The 22,635-nt window shown below is 41.2% G+C and overlaps 1 protein-coding gene across 2 annotated transcripts in view; it reads right to left on the bottom strand.

Moving 5' to 3' along the window:
• The window catches only part of fibcd1 (fibrinogen C domain containing 1), a 128,738-nt gene that overhangs the window by 80,347 nt on the left and 25,756 nt on the right, over positions 1 to 22,635 (bottom strand). The window contains exon 2 of one of the 2 annotated variants that reach the window (XM_034122769.1): positions 2,765 to 2,848. The exons of the other annotated variant lie outside the window; for it this stretch is intronic. Coding sequence (XP_033978660.1) covers positions 2,765 to 2,848 — 84 coding nt within the window. The remainder of the gene's footprint in view (positions 1 to 2,764; positions 2,849 to 22,635) is intronic. 2 annotated transcript variants of the gene reach the window in all.

The following is a 22,635-nucleotide window of genomic DNA, read 5'->3' as shown; positions in this document are numbered from 1 at the left end:
AGAGCCGACAGCTATCGACTCACTGAAAAACACACGGAGATAAGCAGTGCATGTGTATGTTACAGGTGCATAATGATGTCCCGTAATGTTAACCTTTTAAGCAACAAGGTATAAAGTAGTAATTTATGGTTTAAGGCAGACATTTTTACCAATGGGCTGCCGTATAGCGCAATACACCGAGTCCAGAATTGGACAATTTGCTGCGTGTCATCCCCTCTCTCCCCCTTTCAAATTTGTCTCTACCATAACAGTCTTTTTAGCCAGCTCATAGAGTCCTAATGGGAAACCCAGACATGTCGAGTACCCCAAAGTTTTATGTTTGAAATGTAAAGGCCCCCGGCATATATAAACTGCCAGATTTTAACTTGGATATGTTGGGCAATTTGCAAAACATAAATTGCATTAATTTGTATATGCAGACAATGAGTCAAAAATGGCTTTGCGGATTTGGACAATTTTCAATTTGATTTTGATTCATTTTAGGTACATTTTAAAGTTATAGGGGACTCAAAACTGCCATTGATTTTGATCATACAAATGTCAGAAATGGATTCAACATCCTCAATAACCACCAAAACCACAACGAAATTGTCCAAGAATTTTTTTAGCTATTATCTGCATATGCTTATTGATGCGAAATAATGAGGCTTATGCTTATTGTGCACATTTCCATTATGCAAGTTAGCATTGTGCTGGGGACCCGTACATTTATAACATTAAACTTTGGGTTACTATAAACTATAAAGGTACTGGCTGGGACGAGCCGAGGGCGTCCAAAAAAATAAATAATTTGAGAGAAGATCGAAAGTTTTTATCGCTTGAAATGACGAAAAGGAAAAATGACAAGGACATCCCTCTGTTGGAGGGGCAAAGGAGTCTGGTGGGATTATTTTCGCCGCCAGCAAAGCGCGTTCCTGTGACGGAAAAAAAAACCCACTGCCGCATCTTCCAAGGACCATGCCAGGAGGGGAGACGTAAAGAGATAGTATAAGGGACGGCGCAATTCAAAATTGTGTGTGTGTGCATACGTAAAGAGATAGTATCTATAAGGGACGGCTCAATTCAAAATTCAAGTCACGTGACGTCACCCCCCACTTTTTCTGAGTTCAGGCTGAAATGAAGTCAGAGGGAACGGCTGGAAGCAAGAAAAAGTCAGCATGGCAATAAAGAGTGGAGGTTTTTGTTGCTGCCTTATTAGTTTTTTCTACGGTCAATACAAATAAAACAGCTACTTCATGTCCCAACAGAGAAAAACAATCTCTCAACTCAGCTCATGAGTTGCAGTAGGGTAATGACATTGAAATGGTAAGCAGGCAGCCTCTAAACACAGTTATTTTTATTTTTTGGAAAATGAGCCTCTCAATCAGCAGGAGCTCTCTCTGTAATTAGTGGCGGACTTTCAGATCCTCTCATGTCTCTACTCATGCCCTGCCATGGGAGTTGAGAGAGGACACCAGGGGGATTCTGATGGAAAGATAGAACAAGTTGAGGCAGAGAATGAGAGAGAATTCTTTCCTATGAAAATGCTGTTTTCCTCCCACACAGGAACATTGGCAGATGGTTCTTGGACCACAGGCTTTGTCTGCTCATTAGATAAGCAGGAAACCAGCAGGAGTCTTGCATACTCTCCCTGCCTCACTGTATCCCTCTCCAACACAAATATATACACACATACTGGCAGTGATGTGTACATAGAAAAAAAAAGACTAGCGCACATACAAAGGCACCTTTAAAGACCATGTAACAATTTGGAGAAAAAAGTGTTTTTTTCACCAATTCCAATTCCATTTTATTCCCTGGCAGCTTGAAAAACACTTTCACATTGGTATTCAATTCATACGTTTTCTTCCTTCCTCCAAAATACACCCACCCAATCAAATGTTTCCCTGGTGGAGCCATGATCACGCCGCAGAGTTCAAAGAGTCTGCAGGGCTTAATCCCCTTTAATACTTGTGTTGGGGTACTGGAGCTGAGGTTGTGCCGTTGCTGGTGCGTGAGGGCAAAATGTAAGGTGTAATGTGCAATAATCCTACACACTGCCATCAGCAAAGCAGGGAGAAAAGGGGATTGCGATGAAAATTGCCGTCAATGATAGCTAATCCCCTCCGCAGGTGAGCATGCCACTATTCAAAGTGTGCCCTGGTTATTATTGGAAGGAAGGTGGGATATATACAGTACACAAAGGACATGCAGTGAACAGATTATCTGTACAGGACATTTCCTTTTATTCATTTTAATCTTCATTATCTACATTGTGACAGTTGTTCCAATAAATCAAGTGGGGATTTAAAGCTGAAACGATTGTTTTAGTCAATAACTTTGTTCCTTTTTCAAGCAAGAATGACATAAATTCACTGCTTTCTGCTTCTCATATCGGAATATGTCTGCTATGATATCAATTGTAATATATTTTGGTGTTTAGCTATTGGTCTGCCCAAACAAACTATTTGAAGATGTCACATCGACCTTTTCACAATTTTTCGTCAGTATTGAATGGGAAAAATAATCAGCAGATGAATGAATGATGAAGAAAATGGCAGCCCTACTCCGATTTAAGAAGTATCCAGTTAGGAAAAAGTCGATTTTTAGTTTTCTCAGAGAAAAATGATAATATGATATATTTTTTCTCAACATTGTGATGCATTATTAAGAATAAAGACCCCCTATTTTGCTGTAACTTCTTATGTACTTCTGATACAAGCCATGAATCAAAAGCATGTGTATGTGTGTGTGTTCACAGTATGTTGTGGGTGGGGGGCCTTACCTTGGCCGGTGTCTCCCTGGCACTTTCTGAGTCTGACCAGCGGTGTTTGAGCTGGGAGGAGCTGGGCACACACTCACAGAAATTCTGCATGGGACAAACAGACAGGGCCACTAGTGTTGGCGTTTGTTCAAGTCACATGTGCAATAAAGCATGCAAGCACATGCGCACAAACACACACACAAACACACACACACACACATGCATGCAAATACAAATTAAAACAGAGGGTTCAAAATTCTAGGAAGAGAACATTTTCTAAGCCAAAAGCCTCAAATCTCTCAAGAGAGATAAATGGTGCTGGCACTGATAACCTTCAACCACCCACACATATAACCGCGCACTGACATAAACAGATCTGAACCCTGTACATCGCAAAGGTATCATTGAATTGAATAGTATTTACAGGCTCAATGCCTTTTAGTAGAGATATCGTTTTCTGTATACAAAGTTTCCTTGGATGCCAAATGCAAAAGAAAAAGAAATCAAGTAATCATGACAGTTCCATTGGATGAGAGTGGGTACAGCATGTGCATATTACATTGTTTGTGGGTGTTTTATACGATATCTGAACATTACATGCTTCATTATATGTGCCTCATGCGCTCGTATTTGTCTGGGAGTAGTTTGAGCTGCTGCACAGATAAAAAGCAGAGTAATTATGAAAGTGAGGGGCTTTCTAACGGCTCCGGGAGGGCACGCAGTTCCGTGACCGTAAAGCTCACTGCTCCCACTGTGGAATTGCTCAATTAGCCTGGGACAATCACACCGACACACACGTGGGCACACAGATGCCTACTTAAGAATGGAAGCGGCAAAACATTAGCAATTAATGTATTAAAATGTGTTCTCCATCCAAGCATTGTGTTATAAGCCTGTGTATGTGAGTATGAATGTGTGTGACAAACTAAATGTGCTTTTGTACAGTTGCTATGAGACTGCATGTTTCAAAACTAACAACAGGAGCTAGAGGAAAATGACTTTAAAGCAGCATTAAATCAATTTGGAGGATATTAACACTGGTTTGGTTAACAATTTAGCAAACAATTGCCTACTTTCACATCTAACAAACATAAAGCAACTGTATTTAGTAAAAACTTTTTTTTCTGACTACCGATTTTTGCTAACAGGTTGTGCAATGAGTTCATTAGAGCTTTTCTTATGTGGAAACAACTGCCTAGGGGGTTTTAATGAGAGTAGCTCAAACTCTGCTACAGAATAATTGTGTGCACCTTAACAAAATAATACATTAAAGAGGCTTACAAGCTCTTTGGTTTATAATTCCCTGATTAAAAGTGTCAGATTTCACAGAGTCATATGAGTGGATGCTAATCTTACCTTTGGACGTGCACATTTTCCGGTATTTGTGTGTACATGCTTGCAGTTGTTTAGCAGTTTGTGCATGATTTGGCACTTGTCACTGGGTGTGAATCGCCAGTGAGACATTGTTATGATGACTGACCAATAATTCACCCCTTTGCTCTAAGCATTCTCTTCCAAAGTGAACAGCAAGAGGAGGGAAAAAAAGAAGGCGGCGATAGAGGAAGAAGTGAACGGGGGGTGGGGGATGAGAATGGGAGATGGAGGGAGATTTGGGAGAGGTGTGCTGAATTCTAATGAGCAGCCTTAGGGTCAGCGATAGAAATCTGTTCTGCTTTAAACATTGCAGGTGTCTGCGCCTGCCGTACACAGAGGAGCTACACAGCTACTAACAAACAGACTCCACACTGATACTGCTAAACAAACTGAGTCAGTTACACATTCAAGTCAATTGCAATAAATGAAACTGTTAAAAACCAACAAATAGGTGCAGGAATGCAATGAGGTTGCCAAGTTCACAGGTGTGCATGAACGGAAATGGGCACAGAGATAAACTCCTGGCAGGCCAATAGATAGAAAGACATGCACGAGCGTATGAACACGTGCACTACAAAGAGCAAAGGCTGCGTGTCACAGCTGCAGTCAACCCTGACACAGCCTTCCCATTAAACAGCAGTATCAGAGCTTTAGTGTGTTATCCCCCGGCCTGCTAATGCTCATATTAGTTTTACTTTATACACACACACACACACACACACACACACACACACACACACACACACACACACACACACACACACACACACACACACACACACACACACACCACACACACACACACACACACACACACACACACACACACACACACACACACACACACACACACACACACACACACACACACACACACACACACACACACGCACACACACACACACACTTTTTATTAGTTGGACCTTGCATTCAGAATCCGATATGATGGGTTCACGTCTAAGAAGTCAGGAAGATTGCACTCTTTTAGGATGCGTTTGCCTATGTGTTTGCAGGAATCCCAGCAAATATCTAATCAAATTGGTTGTTCTCAGTATTTACTTGCTCACATTGCGTTATACCTTTATGTGTGTGTGTGTGTGTGTGTGTGTGTGTGTGTGTGTGTGTGTGTGTGTGTGTGTGTGTGTGTGTGTGTGTGTGTGTGTGTGTGTGTGTGTGTGTGTGTGTGTGTGTGTGTGTGTGTGTGTGTGTGTGACAGGGATTTTAGCAAGGTGTGTTCATACCTCGCTGCTCACTAAGCCGTTGCATTGGAAGATGCTTTGCATATATTCACTTGTGGGCTTACTAATCATTTAACATGACTTGCAGACTGCTAAGTGAAGGGACGAAGACTGAGTAATGGGAAAATATGAGTAAAAATAGGCAAAGAAGGAAGCAGAATAAATTGTACAAGGACATTGTGTTCTCAGTTCAACACTGGTACATATGTGACCTGCTCTATCGAAATCAGTCGCATTGACCCGAAGACACATTTTGAGTTGTATACACTGTTGGAAAGAGGAGATTCCTAGCTTTCTAATTATATCAAGATTGTTTTTGTACTCCAAATATTAAGCAAAATATGTCACATTATATAATGACTGTCACCGAGTCATCATTTTGAGAAAAAGGCCTTCAAAGTTTCCTCTTCTCTGGAATCCATCGATCTGATTGATTATTAGCGGAGCAAATGATCAAAGTAGTCCGGAGGGAAAATATTTCCGTTTGGATTACTGGTCTGGGGGAAGCTCGCGAGTGTGTGTGTGTATGTGTGTGTGTGTGTGTGTTTGTGTATTTTTGCGTTTGTGTATATTGTGTTTGTTTCCCGGGGAAAACACTCACGAGAAACACCGGCTGTTGTTATGCTTGCTGTGACGTTAAATTACTCCGTTCTCCGCTTGTAAATATGCCGTTACAAGCTTCATAGTTGTATTTATCATCTAAATTTGCCGAAACAAGTTTAATATTCTGAAAGCCAAGACTTTGTTTAATTGAAATCAGATGAAAACAAACTGTAACGGACCCTGCCGTGTTATCTATGATTACTATATGCCTTACATTCATAATTTCAGCCGGAGGGAGGGGGAGCTGCGCTACGGAACAGCAGATTGCGAGTGAGAGGTGCCTGTCATCTTCCCTTCACAAGCTTCACAAATGTATTTATCGTGTGATTTTGGAAATAAAAGTTTCATATTCTGAAAGCCAAGACTTTGTTTATTTAAAATCAAACAAAACACCCGAACCCCGAAAAAATTGTTTTTTACGCAAATCCACGTTTATTTTGAAATGAGCCGTTGCGACTTCCGACTGATTTCGATAGAGCGGGTCACATATAGAAGAGTATCTTGCTCAGTGTGTATTGTCTGAAAATATTGCTATGCATTCTCTAATCCACAAAAGGCGCGTTCACACCCGAGTACTTTTACCCGTACTTTTCCCGTTTAGTTCCGTTAGTGCCTGGAATTTTGCGATCACACCAAAAAGAGTACTTAGTTCCGAGAACTTTTACCCCCATTTGTAGGGCCTGCTAGAGAGGTGGTACTTTCCTGGGGAGAAAAAAGTACCAATTTCGATTGGCTGGGCAAATTGCAAACCACGCCCCGTAAAACTCTGAAAAGTTTTGTGAAGCCGCCATTGTATTTGCTGGCATTAGCATTATTAGCATTAGCATTAGCCCAGCGCACCAACGAAGAGAGACTAACTTATGGCAACACAAAATAAAACATGGGAGCGGTGGAGATGAGGAGGTGTCGGCGTTCTGGCGATTTACTCGGAAGGCTTCAGTAGAAGCTGCTGGGAGTCCCAGCAGCTTCTACTGAAGCCAGTCCCCAACTCCGGGGACTTCCGGCCGGGGACTCCGGGTGGCAGTATACGCCGTGAAGTTGTTTGCGGCCTGCCAGTAAACCCAAAGCAGAAGAAGAAGAAGTGACGCCAGCGGCTTCATTTGCGTAATCTTCCCTCAGGGAACTTATTCCAGTGTGAACGCGATCTGTACTTAGTTCCATGGGGGTACTAAGTGCAGGGAACTAAGTGCTGGGAACTAAGTACGGCAAAGTACTTGGTGTAAAAGCATCTATTGAAAGAGAAGGGTTAACAGCAAATGGATGAATTAATAGAACTGCAACATCTTGAGAGCATACATCGTGAACATATTCCAACTGTCATAATAAATAAAGAAGCCATTCAGATAAATGAGGGAGGATCTTCAAATTCACAACAAGTTACAAGAATGAGGCGTCATATTACCATGACTCTGCATAAAGATTACTCATCACAAACACGAGGTGCTTTTTATATCCTTGGTTAACTCCGATTTAAAACTACATTGCAAAAGGATTTGGTTCTTTTCGAAGTGACTGTTCATTTAAGTTGAGAGATAAGAAAATGATTTGAGGATTTCTGTCTCTTACATTATTCATGAACTAATGAACTACTTTAATGATCTCATAAATCCTAAATTAATGACGCATTCCCAATAAAAAGTCTTGCCTACTTGTAAGTGGATTAAGATGATGTGCTATTTCACTTGAGGGGGCCACGAAGATAGTACTTATATATAATCTGAAGTGTATGTAATTAGGAAATAATTAGTTATTGGTTATGTGTTATTTAGCAGCTGATAGTTTATCTGGAATGAGATTTGGATATTTAAAAACTAGATCTAAAAACTCATTAGATCGTGGATCATTGACATAAGTCTCAAATTACTTGCCATTATCATTAGCTAAAACATATTTCCTAACTCAGGGTAATTCAAGACCTACTTATTTGCTACTTATTGATTAGCAGTTAGTCTCTGATGTGTCTCTTAATTGATAATTACTCAAGGCATCAGTTCAACTATTTAGCAAACGAAAAGAAAAAGTGCAGATCCACCACCAATAACATGTAGGGTGAGTATTCCTCTATTTTTTCACAAACAAATCTATTGCAATTTCAGTTTTCTTATAATATCCTGCAGCTCTTACATACACACGCTCCTTGAAGAGGCATCACAACTTGTTATCATTTGTTGCAAACATTATCATTCAATGTCCTATCTGCAAAAATTGGTGCGACCTCAGAGTCTCAAGTACTCTATTTATTTTTCCGGAAAAATAATGATAAGATGTTGCAAAAGAGCAGCTGTGGAGGTTTGGAGGAGGGTGATATTGTGAATGATTGCTTTCATAACTGAAGTTGTAAGTGTAAGCCGTATTTTCAAACGTGTTACTCTTGAGATCAATATTTCCTAAACATTTTTAAAAAACTGGGATGTCTCAGATTACATATTCTGCTCATTTTCAGGTTCATATCAGTATTTAGTGTCTCTACAGTGACATGTCTCCATGCTTTAATGTTCAAAAAGCTCTTTATTTCTCATACTGCCTGTGTTGCAGCACCTCTTTTCACCCTCTGTCTGAAACCAGAGCCCAGTCTGCTCTGATTGCTTAGCTGGCCGGCGCTGTTGTGATTGGTCAACTGCTAAGAGATGTCCCGCCCCTTAGCCTGTCAAGTACAATGTGTTGGAGCGCTTGCCTGTAAAGCGCGAGTGTTACACAGTGATGTCACTAGGTTTTGGAAGTAGACAAAGGAGTCCAATAGAGTGCCATAGTGACGCGTCCTAAAACCCGGAAGTAAGTTAGCATTTTACCACTTCCGGTTCCTTCGCCAAAAAGCAATGCAATTTCTCCATAGGATTTTGGAAAATAGCTCGAAAAAAGGTCTGTGGTTGAGACACATTGAAGAGACTGATCACGTTTTGTTCTACGACATTAAATACATCAGCAGTGACCCCGCTGGTGATTTTTGAAGAGTTTACGTGTCTGAAAAATGATGGTTGTTAACATGTGGCTGAATAGGACTACAGAAGTTGTCGAGGACGTTGTACGTCATTACGCCGAACACGTAAACACTCCCGCTAAGTTTGTTTACCCCTGTTCTGCTTGAAAGCAAGTACCTGCGCTCTTGCAAACTGTTAAAACAAATGCTTCAACTTGTACAATTTTGAATCTGTATTTTTGAATATGGATCTTAAGTTGGCGTGACGTTGAAGCAGCGACCCTGCTGTAGTTCGTTTATAGCATAACGTTAGCATTTTGATTCTGGCGACTAGATTTATGATTTGAAAATTATAAAAGTAGGGTAGACATGTGGATATTATCCGGCTGAACAAAACGTGATCCGTCTCTTAATGTGTGTCAACCACAGACCTTATTTCGAGCTATTTTCCAAAATCCTATGGAGAAATTGCATTGCGTTTTTGTCAAAGGAACCGGAAGGAGTTTACTTCCGGGTTTTAGGACACGTCACTGTGGCACTCTATGGAGACGTTTCAGGCAATCTACACACTACAGGAAAGGGAAAATCCAGAAAGCATAAAAGGGCCCCTTCAATTCGAAGGGGTCAGCCCTATGAAATAGCAAATACATAAATGTAACTTGCAGATAAGGTTTGCATAAACTGAAAAAACAAACAAAAGGAACACACAAACTAAGACATTTTGTAACCTTCCTGTCATTCTTCATAAACAGAATTTAGTGGCAAACAGAATATTTTTGCATGGACTGCAGAATTTGATGAGAGCATTGTTTACCTCTCCAGAGCCTACAGTATATTGTATTCTGCAGACTGCAGAGATTTGGGTCTGGCTATTTTAGAGGACACTGCCATAGTGGATGTGATGGCAGCATAGCAGCTTTTACAGACTTCAAAGGGACGATTCCCTGTCCTGCTGATGGCTGATGACAGTGCTGGGCATTTTTTTTCTGGACTACTTTGCCACTGGCACATAAATAATGGTTATACAGGATATCAGGAAGGACACTGCTGTGATTTGGTAGCAATACTAAGTATATGAGGCAATATGAGACATCCTGCAGGATAATGGCAGATCAATCATTGTTCCCTTTCATGCCTTCTGTCCAAGTTAGATTCATACTCAGTTTATTTCTCACCTAATAGAGGGAATATCTAGGGAAGAGCTGTCCATGTTATTTTCTATGAGGCTTTTTTTATTCAATTCAACAGTCAGTGGATTTCTTACTCTTCTCTGATTGGCTGCATCTGCTCAGAGACAGAGGTGTAAACTAAATATTATTTCAATAACACATTATCAAGAGTGCCCTCTGGCTAAAAGAAACCAAACATTTAAACACGCCACAATTAGGAGACTTACATTGGTGTAAAAATATGATCTGATGCTAAGTGTTTGTGTTGTGAACTAAAGGGGCCTTTCCATTTAAAAATATAAATAGATATACAGAAATTGAAGCTTTATGTCCACTAAAACCTCCGCTCCATTGTCTGAAATAGCACGATGAAAAAAGGCGAAAGATGATGTGCTCACTTTATAGCATATCTACAGTATAAATCTGTGCAGACGTGTCCTTGAGTGTAACATAAACTGTGCAAATTCATAAAACACAATCAACTGCATCAGCTGAAACGGATGCATGCAAACACTGAGAGGAATGCTCTTCACCTTCAAAATAAGACAGCATGCAGAGACAGGAGAGGGAGGAGAGGCCTACGGGAGACTGGGGGAGATGAGTTCAATCCTAAGAGACAAATCACCCGCTCTACCCTCCACCGCTTGTCCTTGGCGCTCGCGCTGCAATCGGCCACACACAGGGAGTGAGTCTGTCACCCGCCGGCCCTGAGGCACATGCACGCACCGGAATGCAAAAACATATCACCGCACGGCTGTTATAAAGCACACAATCACTGAGAGGTCAGAGCGGCTGCTTTGAGAGCGTGAAGTGAAACAACGAGATTGTAAGCGGTCTTTCAATCTGGAATGGGTGTTAATGGTTTTTATTGTAACCTCTCTTTTCTCAGGACACAGATGATCTGAGCTCGCTCTTGCTTATGCTCCGTTATCTGCTACTTCCTTTTATGTATTGTAAGAACAGGGATCCAAAAATGTGAAAGCTCAAACACCTAAAATACATATTTGCAGTAATTGTTACATTTCTTCTTTTCTTTCACTGCCTTTTTCCCCAGCTTCTTGTCCATCCACAGCTATCTTTAGATGGAGGATCTCTCTTTGAATGTCCTGTACTTTCAACTTTGAATAATGTCTGATATCGTAACCTCTGTTCTCTCAGGACACAGATGATATCAGACTGCCCTTGTTAAGCTTTATTTCTTATATTTTACTTGACTTATTAAAGGGTCCCTATTCTGCTTTTATTCAAGTTCATATCAGTATTTAGAGTCTCTACTGGGACATGTCTCCATGCTTTAATGTTCAAAAAGCTCTTTATTTTTCTCATACTGCCTGTGCTGCAGCACCTCTTTTCACCCTCTGTCTGAAACCAGAGCCCAGTCTGCTCTGATTGGTTAGCTGGCCGGCTCTGTTGTGATTCGTCAACCGCTTAGAGATGTTCTATCAGGTACAATGTGTTGGATCGCTAGTCAATAGAAGTGTGATTGCTACGTAGTGATGTCAGAATATTCTGAAAGTAAACAAAGGAGTCCAATGGGGATGTTTCAGGCCGGGGTGGGGGGCGGTAGTGTGTGGGAGAGAAACTAGCTCTAGTGGAAACACAGGGATTTTAGCTTTTGCAGACCGTTCACATGCACAAAAAACCTACACACTACAGGAAAGGGAAAAGCCCCAAAATCAAAAGGGAAACTTTAAGAGCCTCGAGGATCTCTCATCGTTTCCCCCTCAATTCCCTTTTATTCCTTTGAATTTTTTGAAGTTTTACTCTTCCCAAGCTCTTTTTATAGAGCTTGGGATAACTCAGGAACTTTAGCTGCTGTGAGTTTGTATGGCTCGTTGAGGCACTAAAAGTGAGATTGGGCTCTATAAATAAACCTGACGCAGAAAACCCCCTTACACCTTGCAGAAGTAAGGAGCAAAACTGCGGATAACACCATATGACGAGTAAACATATCCAACAGAAATGTCCTCTATTAATAATTCAGAAAATGCAAAAGCGGCATTTCTGTGACGGTTAAACATTATTATTGCACTCCAAGAGTCCTTAACGACAGACTGGCCCTTTGATGCTGCTGCTGCTGCTGCATCACTCAAACACAGATATATATTTGGTTGGAAACACACTGTTACAGGAAATAGCAAGGAGGGAATGATTTTGGTATCCACTTTACCTTGAATAATCAAAATGATTCTCATGAAGGACCCCTCGCATTTTTACTTTACAGTCGTATTACATCTCTTTCTACCTTCCTTCCCTTCCATACTTCAATTCGGCTTTCTGAAATTGCAGGCCACTTACAGTCCTGATTGCAGTTGCAGGCACAGTTAAGTGCAACGGCACAATCATACATGTACGAGATCCACCCATACCTAGACACGCAAACACATATACACACCTTAATGTTCTGCATACACACACAAAGACGTGCCTTTAAAAGAAAAGATGGATCTCCGCCCTTCAGCCTTGCTATTTTAATAGCAGTGGTGATAAGGAGGCAGACACTTCTTGTAACAGGCAGAAATAAAGAGACTCCTCTCCTTAATGTATATATTTGCATACATGTGCACGGCACACTGGCACTCGTAAATAATACACGCCTGTTATGGATACCGGTGTCTACACTTCATGGCACAGCTACCTTGACTTATGGATGTAGCTCAAGTAGCACAAAAGGGAGGGCTCACTTGTGTGTGTGTGTGTGTGTGTGTGTGTGTGTGTGCGTGTGTGTGTGTGTGTGTGTGTGTGTGTGTGTGTGTGTGTGTGTGTGTGTGTGTGTGTGTGTGTGTGTGTCTTTTACTGTCAATCTATCTCTATGTGTGACTGTGTTTAAACGCAGGGGATACCCTAAATCTTGACAGTTTCAACTTGGCAAGAGAAACATTTGATAAGTCATGAAAAATGGAAGCAGCAAAAAAGTTGTTTAATGACGTGTTTGAGTTCATTTTTCGATGCGGAAACAATATATCGTATAGCTCTAACTATGTCTGTGTAGAAGGCTCCTTCATTAAAGTGGACCTATCATGCTATATTTAAATGATATATTGTAGGGCCATACCTATATAAGGTATATTTATACGTTTCTGTTTTCAAAATACCAAACAGATCATGCATTTTAGCCATGCCTCATTTCGCTCTATGTGCCGTTTGCTGTCTACGGGGCTGATTCTGCTGACCACGCCCCACTGCAGGAGAGGGGAGACGTGCTCTGATCAGCTGCTGGGCTGTCAGAAGAGGGGGAGAAAAAGAGATCTCCGTCCTCCGTGTTTTATTATATGGAGTCGTTATTCATTTGTTTTAAAGCTCAATAAATAACAAAGAAGACCTTTGACCGGCACTTTTCTAATTTTGTCCGGAAGATTTAAACTTTAACGGACATCTTGACCGGTGAAAGAAACTGAAACTGAAACTCTGCCGCACGGTCCCCTCGTTCCTTGGAAGAGGCGGAGAGGTGGGTGTTTGTCATCTGCTGGTGGACTAACCGGAGAGAATTACAGTGCTTGCCTCAACGGGGAGGGATTGCATTGAATTAAAGCAGCGGGAGCAAACGCTTGCCTCGGGGAGGGAGAAAAAAAGCCACAGCGGAGAATAAACAGAAGGGTAACCATGGTAACTATGGGCGGGAAGTCTTCTTCGCTGCTTTTGTGGCAGACTACAGCGCCACTTACAGGCCTGGCATATGTACTACAGCGTCTCCAGCGCTTTCGAGCGGCAATGGCCGGCCGTGGCCCAACCCCACATTCCCCTGATAGGTGGAGAGTTGGCCCAATAGCCGTAGCGCCACTTCTGTGACGTCATAGAAGTGTTCAAATCTGGATCAGTCTGCATCAGATCCGTTGCAGCCCCTTTTTTAGAGATTTGGGTATGGAGGAAAATAGAGAGGGTTGAGTTTTCTGACACTTGGTGAGTTCCCTGGAACACCGGGGACATATATTCATGTATAAAAGACGTACAAAAGTGCATTTTGCATGATAGGTCCCCTTTAAGGTAAAAAACTGAAGGTAATAGTATTGGTGGGTGTGTGTGAATGTGTGTGTGCGTGACTGAAGGATAAGTTGCTTAAGTGCTATTGGGTGGTAAGTGCTGCGTGTTGCTTCTCCCCCCGAGGGGAAGTTGTGCTGCAGTGGATATTGGTCTTCTCAGGACATGGACTTCTATATAAAATCAACTTTCCCATCATGCAACCAATTTATGATTTAAAACTACTAACAAAACAGTTTCCTTGCCCTGCCAAGTGCAATATCTGACCTTCAATTATGCAGAAGATGAAAGAAGAATGACAGATTTGTGCTCATTCCCTTCACAGCAGGGTTAGAAGACTCGTCAATGAAAAGACAGTTTTTCCAAAAGCCTAACTTCCTATTCGATGTGACAGTATTGTTTCCGGCTGCAGTCTAGTAGGCAGTTAGAAAGCATGCCAACAGTGTGGTGCTACTGCTTGAAGTGGCACTACTCGTAAATACAAAAGCAATTTTCTCAGAAGGGCCTTCACTATAATGGAAGCGTTCTAGATTTCTGTGCAAAATAACCCTTCAGAAGCTGTGGTCAAGAGAAAAGTACACGTTGCAGAATGGGCCCCTCGATGCAGAGTGTGGGGGGGGTTGATCCCTGTCTTTTGAGAGTTGAATCAGCAACAGGAAAGTGTTTATGGAAGTTGAGAAATCAGACAGTTTCGGTGTTCAATTTATGGTTTTGAAATTCAAAGACAGACGAATGTAGAGCACAGCAGCTCTTATTTACTTTACATCCTGTAGTAATGCCGTAATAATTGATAAAAATGAATATAAATAAAAGTAAAACAAGGGATTTAAATAAAACACAGCTACCAGATAATAAAGGAAATAAAAGACTTGTGCATGCATCATTTGCTTTGTCTTTATTCCATTAGAGAAGGCAATGGAAAGTCACCTTAGTGGAAACTATTAATGCCAAAAAGAGTCTGAAATGAAGTACAAGGCAGTTACTGCGGAATTATTATTATTTCGTTTTTTCACAAACTTAGAATAAACAGTTCTGTTCAATGCCCATGCATTGGAAGAAATTCAACCAAGCTTTTAAAAAAATAGGTACACATAAAAAAAATTCTCCAACCCTGTGGTTCATGAGTTTATATTTGTTTACCCTGCAGGTCCGCTGCAACTCTTACTACTTTTAAATCCAGGCTGAAGACTTTTCTTTTTGCCGCTGCTTTTAATTGAACTATTCACATCTTAAACTGCACTGTAACTTTTAACTTTTATCCATGTATTTTTTCTTTTAATGTTTATTTTATTATCTTTTCTTTTTAATGACTGATTTTAAATGCCATTTTCATAATGTCTTCCATTTCTGTAAAGCACTTTGAATTGCCTTGTGTTGAAAGGTGCTATATAAATAAACTTGCCTTGCCTTGCCTTGCCTTGCCTTGCCTTGCCTTGCCTTGCCTTGCCTTGCCTTGCCTTGCCTTGCCTTGCCTTGCCTTGCCTTGCCTTGCCTTGCCTTGCCTTGCCTTGCCTTGCCTTGCCTTGCCTTGCCTTGCCTTGCCTTGCCTTGCCTTGCCTTGCCTTGCCTTGCCTTACCCTTTTTTAGAATCTGTGTCGGCTGGCAAAAATCTTCAGTTTGTTAAGACATATGTAAGCTTCACTTCTCATAAGATGTGTTTGTAGTCACATCTGAAATGCAGCCCCTTAATAATTTATACATTAAACTTGTATTTGTCATAGTTTACTTGAACACTGTTGTCCAAATAAGATATGAACTGAAACAGCTGTGGTGAAATAAGACAAATGTTAGGCGAGGGATGGGATGTTAACTGAGGTACACTTTATTCTAAAAAGCTCAAATCTTAAGTCAACAGCCTGAATCCTCAAGGCTCAGGAGCTGCAAATGTAATATCACAAGCAGTCGCTCTGGCTGTTTGTCAAATAAACTGCCACATTTGTCAGTTTTCCACGAACGCAGTGAAGAAAATATAATCCAAAGGAACAATTTGAAGAAGGTGAGCTCTCAATCAAAGAAGCAGCTGCATGAATAAACCAGTTGAGTGTGGTTAGCTGATGCTTAAACATCAGCCACCTTCTGGAAGTATCCGAACACGTTCTCTATGTTAACCTTATATTTAGAACTCAAACTCACGTCATGTCTGACAGGTTTTCAAACTTACCTGTCACAATGTTTAGGTTCATGAGTGAGTAGAAATTAGCATGTATTCTCAAATTCTTCTGCATAAAGATCTTTAGTTTTTAAATGAGTGATGCAGAAATTATAAGCAACTCAAAACCATAATCCCTCCTTTTAAAGGCAGCAAGCTAAATTATTATTTAGCTAAATGAGACATTAATCCAGAAGATATAATGTGATACTGTTTTTGTTATGTCTGTTTGAATGTGTTTTTGTACATCTATGAGTGTACATTTCTTGTATGGACCTGCCTAGGGCTGCACGATTTAGAAAATAAAGAACAATTTGAAATTATATTTTAAGGATTTTGCAATTGTAATATGATTTACAACTTTGGGGGGATTGATCCTTTTTGCATCATTATTCTGAATCAATTATTTTGATCATAGTTTGATTTTTAAAGAGGTTATGTACCAAACTGTAAACAACTTTTAGGCTTGATTATCTCTGCAGCTCCACAATACTTTATATCAAAATTATATTTTAACACATATTAAGCCAATAACAAATATTGTGCTTCCTTTAGCACACTATTTGTGCTAAAGGAAGCACCTGGGCGCCTCCCTAGGGAGGTGTTCCAGGCACGTCCAGCTGGGAGGAGACTGAGGGGTAGACCTAGGACCAGGTGGAGGGATTATATCTCTTCGCTGGCCTGGGAGTGCCTTGGGATCCCCCAGTCAGAGCTGGTTGATGTGGCCAGGGAAAGGAACGTTTGGGGCTCTCTGCTGGAACTGCTACCTCCGCAACCCGACCACGGATAAGCGGGAGAAGATGGATGGATGGATGGATGCATGGTGCTTCCTTTATTTTGAATAGTGCAATAGTCATTAATGTGCTTTTGCTAACAATTCAATTAATTCTGCAGCCTTACAAGTGCCTTAAGACGCTTAACTAATTTCTGTATAAACTGCACAGTACAACAGCAGCAACAGAGGAACAGTATTAGTGTCCCTCGAGGGATTACACAATCATTTATTCAAAATGGTGACAGATTAGATGTGTGTGGACTGGAAGAGTTGGGTAAAGTTAAACAAATGAGGGAAATCAATGTGCTAGCGAAGTTCTCAGAGCGACAGACTGCATTTGTTTCATTTGGACTAATCAAAACATTTCCTTGAATCCTAACACCATTCCACATAAGCAAATAAGAGATGATTGCAAACATGTTCAAAATGGTATCCAAAAAAGTGGGAACTTTCAAACGAACACACACAAGCGAGGACTTAATTAATGCAGTCCTGTGCAGACAGTTCCTCTGGAGTTAGCAGATTAAACCACTTCATTAGCGTCTGGAGAGACAACAGACAGGAGATGAGAAAGGCAGAGCTCGGGGAGAAGAGAAAGAGCCTGCTTTGTTAGTGTTCGAAAGAGACACTTTCAAGGCAGTAATTATGACGCAGTAAGAATGTAATTATTTTTCCCAGAATGCCACAGGGCTCAGAGTGTCTACTAATAGTGATGGGTGACAATCTAATATACTTGAGATGTAAGTATTGCATGGGGCTTAATTGGTGGTTAAACGTAAGTAGCTTGTCTGAACACATCCAGCTCTTCCCTAAATGTGCCGGCAGTGCCTCCACCCTGTGATCCTGCCTGGTATGATGTGACAAACTTGATCAGAGTAAAGCGGTGTCACCATGCATCTCAAACGACCTGACAGCTCGCAGTAATAAGCCGGAGGTAGCGTGAGTATTTTTAAAAGTGTCACGTTTCAAACTTCCCCTTGGGATCTTCTAAACTGTTCCATACAAAATCCACAATTAGAAAGAGAGGCTGGATCTGAATAGAGATTGCCACGGGGTGACTTGAGGATGTTTTGTTGCAGATTGCATGTGTCTACACACCATGAGTATGAGATGAAAAACAGTAGACTCACAACGCTTTCCCTTGACATCGTTCCAAAAAGTGATTTTGAACGCTGGTTTTGGCATTTCTGCTCTCCAAGACGGTAAATACTGAAAAGAGGTCACTCAAAATGACTTTTTCTCACATAAACAAGAGTGACAGAATAAATTATTCACTCTAATGGGTAAACCACTTTGCACCTTTTTGCTTCTTTTCCCAGGGCAGTAGTGTGAACACGGCTTTATGGGAAATGAAGCAGTATAACTCCTGCGGGAGAGCTGCAGTGATGAGTTAAAAGGTCTGGTCTCCGAATGGAAGTCGTGAGAATAACCACAAAGGTTTTTCTTTCTTTTTTTAAATCTCTCCTGTCAGCTCACATTTTCGCCAGCTCGCAGTCATTTCCTTTCGTCGCTACTCAGCCGAAACGTTGATTCATGTGGCTCAGTATTTCTGATTGAAATCATAAATCAATTTTTATTAATTTCCAGATTTTCTTTTTGTAAGATGTATTATTGAAGAAAAGGGGGTATTGAAAGCTCAAAAACAGACAATAAGCGGTGGCATTTAGAGTGCGACAGAGTGATGCAGCTGGCAGCATCAGATCGGAGGTTGTGTGACAGCGCTCCATGAGACAGATGCGATAAGCAACTTTATTCTAATAAAACATGAAGGGGGGGTTAACACCCTCAAATGCTCTGATCAGAGTTTGACCCATGACCCAGCTCACAGCCAACTTCTAATTGTGACAAGACGCATATGGCGGATAATTATTCGGAATAATCTGTTGCCATGGTGACTGCTGACCCTGATGGCCAGTAATGCATCCTCTTCATGTCCAGCTCTGAGCTTTGAGGCGTTATTTTTTTTTCCCTCTTTGCCCTCTTAAAGTGCTGCGGATTAAAGTTGTACATTATCACTTTAATCTCCTCTTTAACCCCTTCAATCGGGGGGGGTGGGTTGCACTCTGCTACATATGGCCGGGGATGGACGTATGTTTTACTGCATGAGTATTTTTTATGAAAGCCTAACACAAACAAGATTTCATTCTCTCAGTGGTGCTCGGTAATCCACTTCAATCCTCATCTCCATCAGCGCCCTTCAGTGTCTCTGTGCCCACGATATAAATACACCAAGCTACTATTGAGCTCCTACTAACTCCGTCTCCCCCTCCGACAGCCTTCTTTTTCCAAATCGGATAAACAAGCCTTTCACTGTTGACATGTTTAAAATTGAAAACAACATTTACTGTTGAAGCGTTCCTCCAGATATGCCCCCTGAGCCGTGTGAGCATGAAATATGAAATTGCTCTGAGTCATAAGTGAGTGGCAATGGCATGATAATTTGTTTTCAAAGTTGAAAAGAAAAAATATTTAAAGTGTTTAAATAAATAACAACAATCATAAATCCATTACAAAATGCATTTGGTAGAAATTACCACTCTAATATGGCAATAATTTAGTTCAGAAAGCAGATTAATTTTTCAAAAGATGCCTTTATATCCATGAATCCCTGGTACATTTGAAAAAAAGTGTCCGATTTCTAAGTGGATTATAACACAAGGTGACTCACACACTTTATAAAACATTATCAATAGTATCAACCCACAAAATGGGAGAAATGCTAAATGCATGGAGAAAAATCTCTGTTTGACAGGTTACTTTACTGACTGAGTTGAATGGGAATCCAAGCCAATGCCAATTTGTGACCCCTGAACCCCCCACACGTAACAGGCTGACAGCAGCTGTCATGCTCCACATACTGGAAAACCACAGCACAGCATACACATCTGAAATACAAAAACACATTATCATAATTTTCTCTCCCAGGCCGCCTGACAGTGCGATGACCTTGAGGTGAACAATGTCAGCCTATCAAAACAAAGGTCAAAACACAGAGACCCATCCCCCCTTCCCTGGATCCTCCCCCTCACACTTCATCCCAAACCTGTCATCGTCCCCCTCTCATCCTTCTCCCATACATCCTCTCCCCTTGACCAGCCGGCCCCACAGTGCTAAAGAGTTTCTCTCTTCATCTTCAACACATTTGCAATAAATCAATGTGAGCTGAGGGGCTGTAGAAATACTGCGAGTCTGATTGATTTGTTATGTTAGCACATTACAGAGGCCTGTGAGCAGCCTGCCAGTTCCCATTCCTCAAGTGAGAGAAGCTGAGAAATTAAAGAAAGACACGGTATGAACCAAAACAAAGCTGAAGAACAATTAACCAGATGTGTCAGCTATTACTGTTTCCATCTAAGGCTGCATGAGACAGCTCAGATGTACTTCCTCTAAACCCTTGCTTCTCTCAGAAATCTCTGGACATCACACTTCTTCATTTTTCTTTTTTTAAATAAGTTTCCTCACACTCTGTAGTCCAGCTCCATCTCTTGCAAACTCCATCTATTAGTCATTGCATCTGTAAGGAACATTTGACTAAAGGTGGCAGACAAATGGCTGTGCTGACAGGCTCTATATGGGCTTTTTATAATACCAGGCATACTCAGAATGGAACTACAAGTACCTGATTATCTCACAACATACCCCGAGAAAAGTCCACTTAAGATGTCCAATGGAAAGTAAAAGGGTTAGTTTGTCGTAAAGAAAAAAGGGGGTGTAAACTATATTTTAACTGTTGCTCTTGGTGTGATTTCTACAAAATATCTCACTGGCTGAAAATGATTCCGGGAACACATGGATGCACAGATGGAGGGATTATCAGGACTCCGGTTGTAACGACATTAATTAAACCTGGCAGTGAATGGGAGCTCATATTCATATGCATGCCATGATGCAGAAATATTGCCAAAGATGGAGGTGAAACTGTATATGTGATGATATTCATAAATGTGAAAGCTACAATTATGACTGTAGTGTGATTAAATCTGTAGTAATGTCAGGAAATGTAAGAGGACATATTGTGCTCATTTTCACGTTCATATTTGTATTTAGTGCCTCTACTGTGAAATGTTTCCATGTTTAATGTTCAAAAAGCTCTTTATTTTTATCATAATGCCTGTGCTGCAGCACCTCTTTTCACCCTCTGTCCCTTACGGCCCATCCACACGGCGGCGTGCGTTGAAGATTCAACGCTTCTGACCATTCACTTTGAATGGGGTGACGTCACGCTTTGCCGAACTGCATTGTGGTTCCGTCGCTTCGCTTTGCTCGCTTTGCTCGCTTTGCTCGCTTCAAAAGTTGAGCAATGTTCAACTGTTGAAGCTTCGACGGAAGCGTCAGCCAATCAAATCATATGCCAGTACAAGCTCTAGCCAATAAAACCGCGTGCTTGTGTGTCCGTGGCGGGAGATTCATGTGATTGGTTGTTGGTTGAGTTTCAGACACGCCCACCGGCAAGCTTCAACGCACGTCGCCGTGTGGACGCTGCGTTAGCCCATCAAATACAATGTGTTGGAGTGCTAAACAGAGAACTTAGGAAATTAGCCTTTGCAGACCATTAAAATGCACAAAAACCTATATAACACACTACAGGGAAGGGAAAACCCCAAAAGCTTAATAGGGACCCTTTAACCTTTTCTTGCCTTAAAGGTCCCATGACATGGCCATATCTATTGATCATAATTCCATTGTTGAGGTCTACTAGAATAGATTTACATTGTTCAATGTTCCAAAATCACATTGGTTTTCTCATATGCCGTGTTGGCGGGAAGTTGCAAGGCTCGCTGCTCCGCCCTTTGAGGCTCGAGGAGCAGACAGTGTGAGCTCTATTACTAGTGTAGTTTCCTGGTTGCTGCGTGGGATCTGCGAGACAGCGAGACACCGCGAAACTCAGCCTGAGCACACACATACACTCACAGCCAGGCTGTTCGCCACACAGTTCGCCACACACTCACAGCCTGAGAAAAGATAAGGCAGTGAGTGAAGGAGTGAATGTGTGTGCCGGCGAAACTCCGCGGAGTAGCGCGGCTGAGAAAATATAAGGCTGAGTGAGTGTGTGTGTGTGAGGACCTCCACAGATTGGTCCATTTGGACCAATTGCTCCATTTGGTCGTCGTTACGTCACTTAGACCAGGAAGAACAAAATGGAAAAAGAGAAATCTCCAACGAGGGTAACCCTAACTCTAAGAAAAGAAAATGAAAGTATATGAAGAAACTCTTCAGACTTGAAAAATCTTCATGCAACTTCAACTGCTCCTTCATACTTTCACTCAGAAGCCGTCATATAATACAACTTTTAAATCAGATTTAGACTTTTTGAAATATTACACAAGAGCTTTTTCTGATTTGAACATTATTCCCTATTAACCAAATATTCACTTTCTTCATACAGTACAGCCAGCTCTTCGGTTCAGAGTCAGTTTTTTAGCTTTCTTCATTCACACCGCTATTTCTGGAGGAATCGAATTCTCATTGTTTATGATATGCAGTATGTGTGTGAAGTACCAGTAAAGAGGAAAATATATCCAACAAGAGAATGCAATTCCTGAAGAAATTGCTAGTGGGAATGCTTTATGCTGAAAAGCTGACGCTTTGTGACGCAATGTAATGTGTAAGAAGAAAGTGAAGAATTTAGATTGAAATGATACATGAACACTGGGGGCTTGAATGTGTGATAAGAGAAGAAAATAAAGTA

The sequence above is a fragment of the Trematomus bernacchii genome, unplaced genomic scaffold (assembly GCF_902827165.1).
Source record: "Trematomus bernacchii unplaced genomic scaffold, fTreBer1.1, whole genome shotgun sequence".
In the NCBI taxonomy this organism is placed as follows: Eukaryota; Metazoa; Chordata; class Actinopteri; order Perciformes; family Nototheniidae; genus Trematomus; species Trematomus bernacchii.
The sequence above is the reverse complement of the archived record's forward strand: the minus strand, read 5'-3'. Positions and strand labels throughout refer to the sequence as shown.